We start from the raw sequence: 13,090 nt of genomic DNA, 5'->3' as shown, positions 1-13,090 counted from the left end.
AGACCAATAGCAAGTGATTGTGTCTCAGAATCTTATTGTATTGCTGAATATATAGATTTTTTATATCAATCCTCTTTCTCAGCTACAGTTGAAGTCAGAAGTTTACATACACCTTAGCCAAATACATTTAAACAATTCCTGACATTTAATACTAGTAAAAATTCCCTGTCTTAGGTCAGTTAGGATCACCACTTTATTTTAAGAATGTGAAATGTCATAATAATAGTAGAGAGAATGATTTATTTCAGCTTTTATTTCTTTCATCACATTCCCAGTGGGTCAGAAGTTTACATACACTCAATTAGTATTTGGTAGCATTGACTTTAAATTGTTTAACTTGGGTCAAACGTTTCGGGTAGCCTTCCACAAGCTTCCCACAATAAGTTGGGTGAATTTTGGCCCATTCCTCCTGACAGAGCTGGTGTAACTGAGTCAGGTTTGTAGGCCTCCTTGCTCGCACACACTTTTTCAGCTCTGCCCACAAATGTTCTGTAGGGTTGAGGTCAGGGCTTTGTGATGGCCACTCCAATACCTTGACTTTGTTGTCCTTAAGCCATTTTGCCACAACTTTGGAAGTATGCTTGGGGTCATTGTCCATTTGGAAGACCCATTTGCGACCAAGCTTTAACTTCCTGATTGATGTCTTGAGATGTTGCTTCAATTTATCAACATAATTTTCCTTCCTCATGATGCCATCTATTTTGTAAAGTGCACCAGTCCATCCTGCAGCAAAGGACCCCCACAGCATGATGCTGCCACCCCCGTGCTTCACGGTTGTGATGGTGTTCTTCGGCTTGTAAGCATTCCCCTTTTTCCTCCAAACATAATGATGGTCATTATGGCCAAACAGTTCTATTTTTGTTTCATCAGACCAGAGGACATTTCTCCAGAAAGTACGATCTTTGTCCCCATGTGCAGTTGCAAACTGTAGTCTGGCTTTTTATGGCGGTTTTGGAGCAGTGGCTTCTTCATTGCTGAGCGGCCTTTCAGGTTATGTCGATATAGGACTCGTTCTATTGTGGATATATCGTTCTATGTTTCCGCCAGCATCTTCACAAAGTCCTTTACTGTTGTTCTGGGATTGATTTGCACTTTTCGCACCAAAGTACGTTCATCTCTAGGAGACAGAACGCGTCTCCTTCCTGAGCGGTATGACGGCTGCGTGGTCCCATGGTGTTTATACTTGCGTACTATTGTTTGTACAGATGAACGTGGTACCTTCAGGCGTTTGGAAATTGCTCCCAAGGATGAACCAGACTTGTGGAGGTTTACAACCTTTTTTCTGAGGTCTTGGCTGATTTCTTTTGATTTTCCCATAATGTCAAGCAAAGAGGCACTGAGTTTGAAGGTAGTCCTTGAAATACATCCACAGGTACACCTTCAATTGACTCAAATTATGTCAATTACATTTACATTTTAGTCATTTAGCAGACACTCTTATCCAGATAGACTTACAGTTTTAGTGAGTGCATAAATGTTTCATACTGGCCCCCTGTGGGAATCGAACCCATAACCCTGGCTTTGCAAGCACCATGCTCTACCAACTGAGCTACAGGAGGCCTATCAGGAGGCCTATTAGCCTATCAGAAGCTTCTAAAGCCATGACATCATTTTCTGGAATTTTCCAAGCTGTTTAAAGGCAAAGTCAACTTAGTGTATGTAAACTTCTGACCCACTGGAATTGTGATACTGTGAATTATAAGTGAAATAATCTGTCTGTAAACAATTGTTGGAAAGATTACTTGTGTCATGCACAAAGTAGATGTCCTAACCGACTTGCCAAAACTATAGCTTGTTAACAAGAAATTTGTGGAGTGGTTGAAAAACGAGTTTTAATGACTCCAACCTAAGTGTATGTAAACTTCCGACATCAACTGTATGTTAAGGATACTTATGAATTTGTCAACAGGCTGAAGGGTTCAAAGATACCAATAAATGCTTTTTTATTCTCCATTGATATGAATTCTCTGTACACAAACATAGATACCAAAATAGGTCTACAGGCAGTTGCAAATGCCTTTCAGAGGTATCCTGACCTTAGTCGACCAGATAGGGTTATCCTGGATTTGTTGGAGTTGAGCCTCACCAGAAAGGACTTTGTTCAATGGGAAGTACTACCTCCAGATACATGGTACAGCAATGGGAAAGAAATTCGCCCCAAGTTTTGCAAATGTGTACATTTGTTTTTTAGAAGAAACTGCTCTCCTTAAATGTAAGACCTTACCATTGCTGCACCTTAGGTATCTGGATGATATTTTTAGACTGTGGGTAGGCTCCACCTCTGAATTCTGGGAATTCTTAAACATTTTGAATTCACATCATTTAGCAATCACCATTACACATAATTTGCAATACAGAAAATGTGAATTTCTAGATACACAGGTCTTTTTCATTCAAAAGGAGGGATAAACCAAACAATTGGCAACTAAAGTTTTCTTTAAGGAAACAGATAGACATGCCCTCCTTCACAAATGTAGTTTCCATCCAAAACACACATATAGGGGGTTGATCAAATCACAACTTATACGTTTCCACAGAATCTGTAGTTTCACTGGGGATATAGAGGAGGCCACAAGAATACTCTTCTCAGTCTTAAGGCCCAGGGGCTACTCTAGGCAGTTCCTGAGAGAGGTTAAGGCTGAGGTAAATCAGACCTTCCAGACCTATGGAGCATATAAGGTAGAGAAGGATAACCGCCCTGTGGTTTCATTTGTGGGGACTTATTCGCAGGCTCTGGTGGGGTTCAACTGAACTTAAATCTAATTTTCAACAGTCCCAGAATGATTATGAGGCCTTGAAAGATGTCAGGGTAATCTCAGCCTATAGGAGGAATAAGAACTTGAAGGACATCTAGTACATTCAAGTTTGACTAAGAAGAAGCTGATACAGAATAAACATTTTACCCAAACAAAGTTTCTGTCCAATAGGCATTCAGGCTTGGGGGCCCCAATCAGGCATAATGTCCAGTTGGATACTGGAAATGTGGTTTATGCGATCGAGTTCCTTGTTTGTCTTAAACTCTATATTGGAGAGACGCAAAATGCACTACAATGCAGACTTAAAAAACATACCACATTCAGAAAGGTGATAGATCCACTGTGTTGTATGCCCACTTTAGGGCTCATACAGTGGAGAACCTTAGAACTTTTGGACTGGAGATAAATATGGGGTGGTAAAAAACTCAAAGACAGAGGGTTGAGCGACAATGGATTAGAACAGTAGGAACCATTGATCCTCTAGGCCTTACTGAGAAATACTAAGCCACACAGTAATTTGTCTCCATCTTGTGGCTGCTTTAGACACTTGGAGTCTCCACTGGGATTTCTGAATTGGTTTAGGATAAAGCTACAGATCTATTGTACTTGTCATGATGATTATTATGTATTGTCTGGATTCCAGTAGAATTCTCTTTATCTTTGATTACTTTTGTGTGGATTTGGTAGAGATTGTGTGATGGAAATAATTCCTCATAGGCTTATTTTAGTTTAAATTTGAGTGAATATTTATAGGAATTTAATTTTTTCTCCCTCTTTTGGGGATCTGACTTAGGATTTGCACTTATTTCCCATCCCATATATTCCCTCTATTTGAAAGCACTTCAGATTCATTATTCTTATTTAATATATGTTGGTGTGTTTCTAAATATACATGTAAAGGTCTTGTAGCTATCACCAGCCTAGTATATAGACCTTTCCTTTTGAAGGACTGTTGTCTGGAACTATTCTAACCCGAATCACCCCCGAGGCCTGATCCCTAACCCTAACCCCTCTGGCTCCTATACCTAACCCGAACCACTCCAGAGACCTGAATCCTAACCTTAACCTCTCTGGCACTCATACCTGACCTTAAACATTCCTGAGGCCTGAGTCCTACCCTAAACCTCCTTGGTTCCCATGCCTAACCCTAACCTCTAGGGAGATCCAGATGCTTTTACCTACAACTATTACAAATATTTGTCTACAAATTATTTTGAATATACTCCCCTATTTTCTTATGTTAAAATCACGCACAACCCTAACCCTAGCCTCATGTTCAACCCTAACCCTAGCCTCAACCACAACCCCAACCCTAACCATAACCCTAGCTTCATGTGCACATCCCGGTTCAACCCTAACCCTAGCCTCAACCACAGCCCTAACCCTAGCTTAATGTCTACTTCCCGGTTAAACCCTAACCCTCAACCACAACGTTAATCCTAGCTTCATGTCCACATCCCGGGTAAACCTTAACCCTAGCCTCAACCACAACCTTAACCCTAACACTAACCCTAGCCTCAACCTTAACCCTAATACTAACCCTAGCTTCAACCTTAACCCTAACACTAACCCGAACTTCAACCAAAACACTAACCCTAGCTTCAACCAAAACCCTAACACTAACCCTAGCTTCAACCAAAACCCTAACACTAATCCTAGCTTCAACCAAAACCCTAACCATACCCTGAAGTAACCCTAAGTACAGTGTAAATAAAGTGTAATAATGAGTCATGTGGTACACTGTAAGTACAGGAATAATTACACAGTAATAAAAGCACTGTAATGTAAAGTGTAACCAAATAAAGTTATTATATTCTGTCAGGTTTGATAGAACATACCCAGTCTAGTCCAGATTATAGTGTATGTTTATAATGTCTGTGTCATGTGTGCTTTCAGGGAAAAGATCCACTACATCAGAACAGAGGGCACCCAAAGACTGGAGAAACTGGCATGTGATGCAGACCTGGTGATACTGTTGAGGTAGGTGGCAACTGTTAATTACCCCCTGAATGTTTCATTGTAGTACTGTCATTATTTCCATGTTTGTGACTTGTTGGATGTCCCTACAGCTTGTTTGAAGAGGAGATCATGTCTTATGTTCCGCCCTCCTTCCATCCTGGCTTCAGCTTCTCTCCACGCTGTTCACCAGGGTCTTCACCACAGAACTCTCCAGGTGGGTTGGCACTAATGGGAAACGGAGCCGTAGTGGGTTGAAAATGTACACACAAGAAAATTGGGTTGAAAATGTATTCACAAGAATTGGTCAAAAACCATGTCACATATGGTTATACTTGTGTGATATCCATGTCTCATGTCATTGGAGGACAGCATGTCATGGAGTTGAATGTGCTTGTCCACAGGAATGTCGAGAGCGAGAGCGCCTGCCCCGTACCGGAGAGACTTTGAGGCCAAACTACGCAACTTCTACAGGAAACTGGAGGCTAAAGGCTACGGCCAGGGCCCAGGAAAGATCAAGTAAGGAAAACTGTCAAAAATGATTACTCACACCTTTTTCAAATACAGTTAGAGCTCTATACAAACCTACTGTTTCCAAGAAACGGTAGTGTTGTGTATGCAAATTAGCACCATACTGTATATCCATGTCTGTGTTGCTTAGCATCCTATGATGTTGTTGTGTTCCAGGCTTATCGTACGGAGAGACCACCTGTTGGAGGGTACCTTTAACCAGGTGATGGCCTACTCACGCAAGGAACTACAGAGGAATAAGCTCTACATCACCTTCATAGGAGAGGAGGGGTACGCAAAAGCTTCTTCTATTGGCCTGAACACAGACATTACAACAAAGAGGGCCTTTGATCCTTGAGGTTCAACCATTGAATGAAATAACATGTCTTTACGATGACGGAATTAAAGTCAGTTACTTTGAAGTAGTAATGAACGTGTCAAGAAGAAAAAAAACGATTGTCTTTTAAAGAACGAACTGCTAGTTTTTGGGCGATAGAGAGGTTAACGAATGTTTGTTTTATTTGTCTGCTTCTTACATAACTCTGGTCTCTTCTTTTCCCACGCCGTCAGGCTGGACTACAGTGGGCCATCCAGAGAGTTCTTCTTCCTGCTGTCTCAGGAGCTGTTCAACCCCTACTATGGCCTGTTTGAGTACTCAGCCAACGACACATACACCGTCCAGATCAGCCCAATGTCCGCCTTCGTAGAGAACCATCTGGAATGGTGAGGAGGGCATCTGCTTGTCCTGTGTTTAAGATTCCTTTAAACTCATGAAACCTGGGGTGTGTTCATTAGACCCCAATGGGAAGAAAACTGACTGAAACCGGGAGGTACTACCTTGACTTGTCTTATTAGAAATGCTCTTAATTGTTTTCCGTTGCAACGCATTTTCAAATGTTTTACATTGTCCTAATGAACATGACCCTGGGCTTGTTCTTGTTTGTTTAACTATTGGAGAAAAAAAGTAATGGGTTTCATGGAAATCTCATGTCATGTCACCACTTTAATTGCATTGGATTTGTAGTTGTGTGTGAGACCTGTCTGTGTGTGTTTGTGTGCAGGTTCCGGTTTAGTGGGCGTATTTTGGGACTGGTGTTGATCCACCAGTATCTTCTGGATGCCTTCTTCACGCGGCCCTTCTACAAGGCTCTCCTCAGACTGTGAGTGTCTCTGTCTGTCTGTCGACATTGGCCTTTACAATTCTTCTGTACAATTTTTCTGTGCAGCATTCTTTACAATTACACACAAAGGAAATGCACCTCAGGCTAGTGAGTGAGTTGCTCCCCTTGATTGACTTTAAGGTAGTGGGTTGCTTTGTGCATTAATACCTAGTGAACCCCAAAGCAGTTCATGTGTGAGATAAGTATGTTTACCTGTGCAGAGCCACTGACCTGAGTGATCTGGAATACCTAGACGAGGAGTTCCATCAGAGTCTACAGTGGATGAAAGACAATGACATCACTGACATGCTGGACCTTACCTTCACTGTGAATGAGGAAGTCTTCGGACAGGTATGTGTGTGTCCTCCACAGGAGGTTGGTGGCACCTTAATTGGGGAGGACGGGCTTGTCGTAATGGCTGGAGCGGAATAAGTGGAATGGTATCAAATACATCAAACACATGGTTTCCATAAGAAATGCGTACAGTGTCTAAACAAAGCAAGCTAAATTATAAGATTATGTTATTTTACTACAAAATTAGCCTCATGATAAGTGTATATCTTTCAGTATATACACTATATATATAAAGGTATGTGGACACCCCTTCAAATTAGTTGATTCAGCTATTTCAGCCACACCCGTTGCTGACAGGTGTATAAAATCAAGCACACAGCCATGCAATCTCCTTAGACAAACATTGGCAGTAGAAAGGCCTTCCTGAAGAGCTCAGTGACTTTCAACGTGGCACCCTCATAGGATGCGTCCTTTCCAACAAGTTAGATCGTCAAATTTCTGCCCTGCTAGAGCTGCCCCGGTCAACTGTAAGTGTTGTTATTGTGAAGTGGAAACGTCTAGGAACAACAACAGATCAGCCGCGAAGTGGTAGGCTACACAAGCTCACAGAACGGGCCCGCCAAGTGCTGAAGCGCGTAGCACGTAAAAATCATCTGTCCTCAGTTGCAACACTTACTACGAGTTCCAAACTACCTCTGGAAGCAACGTCAGCACAAGAACTGTTCGTCGGGAGCTTCATTAAATGGGTTTCCATGGCCGAGCAGCCACACACAAGCCTAAGATCACCATGCGCAATGCCAAGCGTCGGCTGGAGTGGTGTAAAGCTTGCTGCCATTGGACTCTGGAGCAGTGGAAACGCGTTCTCTGGAATTATGAATCACGCTTCACCACCTGGCAGGCCAACGGACAAATCTGGGTTTGGCAGATGCCAGGAGAACGATACCTGCCCGAATGCATAGTGCCAACTGTAAAGGAATAATGGTCTAGGGCTGTTTGGGCTAGGGCCCTTAGTTCCAGTGAAGAGAAATGTTAACGCTACAGCATACAATGACATTCTAGACAATTTTGTGCTTCGAACTTTGTGGCAACAGTTTGGAGAAGGCCCTTTCCTGTTTCAGCATGACAATGCCCCCATGCACAAAGCGAGGTCCATACAGAAATGGTTTGTCAATTTCGGGTGTGGAAGAACTTGACTGGCCTGCACAGAGCCCTGAAACCTCAACTCCATCAAACACCTTTGGGATTGTCATGACTTGCCCTCATGGGTTGAGGATCAAAGATGCCAGCTAGGCAAAGGTTTGAACACCCCCTCTCCTGGGGGCCAGTTTTATGACTGGTTGTAAATTCCTTTTCCATGCCATGCAGTATTGGGAGAGGGAATTTCCCTGTGAAACAAAGGAAGTCTTCCCGCCAAGACTCCAACATCCAAAAGTGGATAATGAAACAATATTCATACTTCATAGAATGTGGGAAATGGTCAGTGGCGACTTAAAGAACAATCATGTCAAATTCGTTACTATGTTGTGATGTCATTAAAGACGGTGGAACAAAATAACTGTATCTCTGGGGGTGTATCTCTTCCCAGTTATGAGGTTTGCTCTAATTGTTTTATAAAACGAATGATTAAGTATAATAACACTTTTGTGAAGATAAATGTGATTTTAGCATTCTAGATGAGATGATTGTTTCCATATTGATTTGTTCTGTCAGTGGCCACGCCCAGATGAACACAAACATGATGAAACGCCCCCTTTCTTACTCAAGTATAAAACCCCTCGTGACGAAATAAACTCTACAGACCAGCAGACGTGAAGTGTGAGCTAAACGTTACAAAATTGTTTAAAACTACAACTCCATTACCAAAGGAAGACCAAGCAGATTACGGTATAAGCCGGATGTTGCAAATGGTTGAATTTCTACCAGACCAGGAAGCGTGAAGCTGAAGCTACACGGCTTAAAATGGTTAAACTCTACAGACCAGCCGACATGCAGCGCAAGCTGAATATGGCAAAATGGTGAAACTCTGAAACTATCAACCTCTACACAAGGTGAAGAAGAAGACAACACACTAGACCTTATCATCTCAGTCTGCAGCTGGCATGTATAGTCGTCTAGAGAACTTTCACTAAAGACACGAGTTGGGAAGGACAATACCTCTCAGACAACCTTTGGTACATCTGAGGTATCTGTCTAACAGATCAACTCTTCGAACTACAGGGTACGCTGAAGTATCCATTCTAACAACCACTACGACCAGAAACTCTACCAAGGACATTGGGATCTCTGGTGGGCAAACCAGAGTCTTACATCATCAACTCACCTATCGAGGACAGCTACACGTAAGTACATGTTGCATTTCTAATCCGAATGAGCGATGATTAGGGTTCTAAGCATTTGTATTTCGTTGAGCGTAGTTTACAAAGTAACAACGATAGTTTGAATCTCTGTCTCTCCCTTCCAAGCGTTCATGCTATTGTTAGTCCAGTCCACTAGGGACCTGTTTTCATTGTATTATGTTAGTAATCAATAACCTGTGTGTATGTGTGTTTGTATTGTGTTATTATTTAGTTAGTAAATAAATAATTAAGCCAATTTGTGTATTGCTGATTCATCAATAAGGTTAGTGTCACGATCGTTTATAGACGGGACGGACCAAGGCGCAGCGTGATATGCATACATGTTTATTTATATTGAATAAACACCACGACAAAACAACAAATGAAATGAAACGTGAAGTCCAAGGTAGACAAACAACATACCTCACACGGAACAAGATCCCACCACCCACTAGTGCCAATAGGCTGCCTAAGTATGGGCTCAATCAGAGACAACGAGCGACAGCTGCCTCTGATTGAGAACCACACCGGCCAACATAGATCTAGACATACTAGATTCTACAACAATGAACAAACACAACAAGGAAAATCACACCCTGACTCAACAAATAAGAGTCCTCAGAGTCAGGGCGTGACAGTTAGGGTTCTTGCAGGTTCAAGGATTATGCGATGTTCAGAATGAGACTGATAAGAGGTCATTATTTAATAAGTGACTGTTATCGATATATAACATATATCTTCTAAGAGTTTAATTCGGGAGATGGTAACTTGTTAAACAACTTCTTCCGTGGTGCCCCAAATTCCTAATGAGTTAATTGTTACATGATGAATTTATTCGAGTGACAATTAAACATAGTTAGTTGATTCGATAAATAACAGTCATACATTAAGTCACGTCACGACAGGATGAATTGGAACGCAGACTGCGAGCCAGGCCTAATTGCCCAACATCAGTGCTCGACCTCACTAATGCTCTTGTGGCTGAAGGGAAGTCTCCGCAGCAATGTTCCAACATCTAGTGGAAAGCCTTCCCAGAAGAGTGGAGGCTGTTATAGCAGCAAAGGGGGGACCAACTCCATATTAATGCCCATGATTTTGGAATGAGATGTTCGACAAGCAGGTGTCCACATACTTTTGGTAATGTAGTGTACTTTCATTGGGACTTTTGCATTGTAAGATATGTCTGTATTGTAACATGGATATTGCTCTATTTGCGGGCAGGTAACAGAGAGAGAGCTGAAGTCTGGAGGGGCCAACATTAATGTGACAGAGAAGAATAAGAAGGAGTACATTGACCGCATGGTGAAATGGAGGGTGGAGAGAGGAGTGGTCAAGCAGACAGAGGCACTGGTCAGGGGCTTCTATGAGGTACAGTAAACACTCTCAGGACAACATTCAATGGCCATGGCATGATTTTCCCCAATATTTCTCATTTGGTTTGTCCAGCCTTTAAGATGGCTTTCACATTGCACTTCAAATATGATTTTTTCAAGTTTCTTAGAATGCAATAGAACATGACTATCAAATTAAGTCACCTAGTGAATGACAGGAGCAATGTGTCTAAATACGTACACTCCTACATCGTTTTTAATGTTCTATGTTTTGGATATATTTCTCCAGGTGGTGGATTCCCGGCTGGTGTCAGTGTTCGATGCCAGAGAGTTGGAGCTGGTCATCGCTGGGACAGCGGAGATAGACCTCAATGACTGGAGGAACAACACAGAGTATAGAGGAGGTGAGCAGACTTCAGGGGAGCACATTACTGGACATTACCTAATGGAGAATCTTGAATGAACATGCATTTTAGTCTAGGACTATGGTTAATGTGTGTCCCAACATGTTTTTAAAGGCAATGTACCCACTACCATGACACCCATGTGATGCAAAGGGCACATTCAATGGGGAGGTGATTATTTTTATTTGTATTAATTTGTATATACATTTTTTATTGGTAACCCTCAGCACCTCTACTTCCCGCGGCTATGGCCAATATGGCCGAACGGTGTCTCCAAAGCCTCTCAATAGTCAATAATCATTGGATGCAGCCATGTTGCTGGAATGAATGTGCCAAAACTTGCAACTGGAAAAAAGGCAGCAAAGCAAAGGCCAGGGTAACATAACCAAAGATAGGGAAAATTGCAGGAAAGAGGGAGGTGTTTTATTTAAATGCGTTATTATTAAAAAGCAACAACACTGAAAACTTTTTTGTTGCATCAATTTACAATTAATTTGCTCTCGCATTTTAAAGTTATTTCCTCGCAATATTTTGTTTTGCGATCAATACTTTTGCTTTCAATATATATATATATTTAGAAATACTAACAATTTTTATCTCGACTTCAGAAGTTTTGTGAAAGTTTTTAACATGTGAAACTGCAATTCACATGTGAGGTGAAAACATGTTATTCTCCTCACATATGAAAAGGTGGTGTTAACATGTGAACTCTAAATTGAATACATGAAAATATCCTTTAATGTGACATTTAAGCTCAACATGTGAAAATGTGATTTCACATGTGAAAATGCGATTTCACGTATGAAAATGTGATTTTCACATTGTGACACTGCAATTTTGACATTACTGATGGGGGAAAAATCCATACAGTTACATATCGCAATATTATTTTTGGACTATATTATATAGATAAAAACAATACATATGTCGTTTTTGCTAGGTAGCGTTAGCTAGCGTTAGTCGGCTGTACCTGTGCCTATCCTATAGCTTGTTCTCCATCTTCTTTTTAAATAGTGAGCCAACATGTTTTCAGCACTTTTATTTCCATGGCTGATTAAATCATATGTACTCATTCTCTCTCTTCTCTCTGCAGCAGAGATATAGTGAGCAATATGTTTGGAACATCAAACTGCAATAAAACTGAAGTATCGAATCGCAATACATATAGAATCGTGAGAATCATGCGAATCGCAATAAATATTGTTGTTTCGGCATCTAAGTATCATGATAAGATTGTATTATGAGGTCCCTGGCAATTCCCAGCCCTATTTGACATGTGTTGAACCATCATCCCTGTTGCCTAGTTTCTATACTGTATATGCTGTAGCCAACTCTTCTATGGCATGTCAACAATAAAGGAGTTGGCTTCCGCACATCACATCCGATATGGGACCAAGCTACCACCCCTGTACCCCGTCTCTGACATGCCCTATTGGCCTTCTGCATCGCAGGCTACCATGACAGCCACATAGTGATCAGGTGGTTCTGGGGGGCCGTGGAGCGCTTCAACAACGAGCAGAGGCTGCGTCTGCTGCAGTTTGTGACTGGCACCTCCAGTGTTCCCTACGAGGGCTTCACCGCTCTACGGGGCAGTAACGGCCTGCGACGCTTCTGCATCGAGAAGTGGGGCAAGATCACCGCTCTACCAAGGTAATATAAGCTCTCTACCCAAAGTAGAGTGGACCTAGACAATCATTTCTACCATTAAATCCTGCTATTACAGGTATAGATTCAAACTGTCCTATGCTGTTATCCTCCAAACCACTACATAACAATGTATAGTATTTGTAGAGAACTCTATTCTGTTGAATTGGTTTTCTGCTCTGATGCATGGTCTATATCTTCCAGGGCACACACATGCTTCAACCGGCTTGATCTCCCTCCATACCCGTCCTACACCATGCTCTACGAGAAACTGCTGATCGCTGTGGAGGAGACCAGCACTTTTGGCCTTGAGTGAAGGAGAGAGAAGTTGTGCATCCCAAATGGCACCTTATTCCCTATATAGTGCACTACAAAGTAGTGCATTATGTAGGGAATAGGGTGCAATTTGGGAAGCAATCAAGATCTTAAATAGGATCCTGTGCCTCAGGACTGGGGACTCTACTGTACACAACACTCCCTTTATACTGTACATTTCAATACAACAGCCAGAGGACTGTACATTTCTCTTTTTTAACAATCTATGTACAGTATACAAGCAAAAGGAAAAGCCAAGCACCACCACATGCATTACTCACATGTTACAATGTACCTTTGTTACGGGGATATTGCATAAAGGCACCAAGCTGTGTGCAATAGCTCTTATTTGCTCAGCCTATATCAGCACTCAGGGCTTTGACT

At 41.8% G+C, this 13,090-nt stretch overlaps 1 protein-coding gene across 1 annotated transcript in view; it reads left to right on the top strand.

The window, feature by feature from the left end:
* The window catches only part of LOC311147083 (E3 ubiquitin-protein ligase HECW1-like), a gene marked incomplete at both ends in the record, with an annotated part of 54,034 nt that extends 41,327 nt beyond the window's left edge, over positions 1-12,707 (top strand). The window contains 11 exons of the mRNA XM_084183708.1: positions 4,653-4,736; positions 4,826-4,929; positions 5,117-5,231; positions 5,400-5,513; positions 5,793-5,945; positions 6,284-6,382; positions 6,604-6,733; positions 10,234-10,380; positions 10,633-10,747; positions 12,199-12,397; positions 12,596-12,707. Coding sequence (XP_084039834.1) covers positions 4,653-4,736; positions 4,826-4,929; positions 5,117-5,231; positions 5,400-5,513; positions 5,793-5,945; positions 6,284-6,382; positions 6,604-6,733; positions 10,234-10,380; positions 10,633-10,747; positions 12,199-12,397; positions 12,596-12,707 — 1,372 coding nt within the window. The remainder of the gene's footprint in view (positions 1-4,652; positions 4,737-4,825; positions 4,930-5,116; positions 5,232-5,399; positions 5,514-5,792; positions 5,946-6,283; positions 6,383-6,603; positions 6,734-10,233; positions 10,381-10,632; positions 10,748-12,198; positions 12,398-12,595) is intronic.
* Positions 12,708-13,090: the final 383 nt, after the last annotated feature.

The sequence above is a fragment of the Coregonus lavaretus genome, assembly GCF_964263955.1.
Source record: "Coregonus lavaretus genome assembly, chromosome: 19".
In the NCBI taxonomy this organism is placed as follows: Eukaryota; Metazoa; Chordata; class Actinopteri; order Salmoniformes; family Salmonidae; genus Coregonus; species Coregonus lavaretus.
Note: the sequence above shows the minus strand (reverse complement) of the source record. Positions and strands in the feature narration are given on the sequence as shown.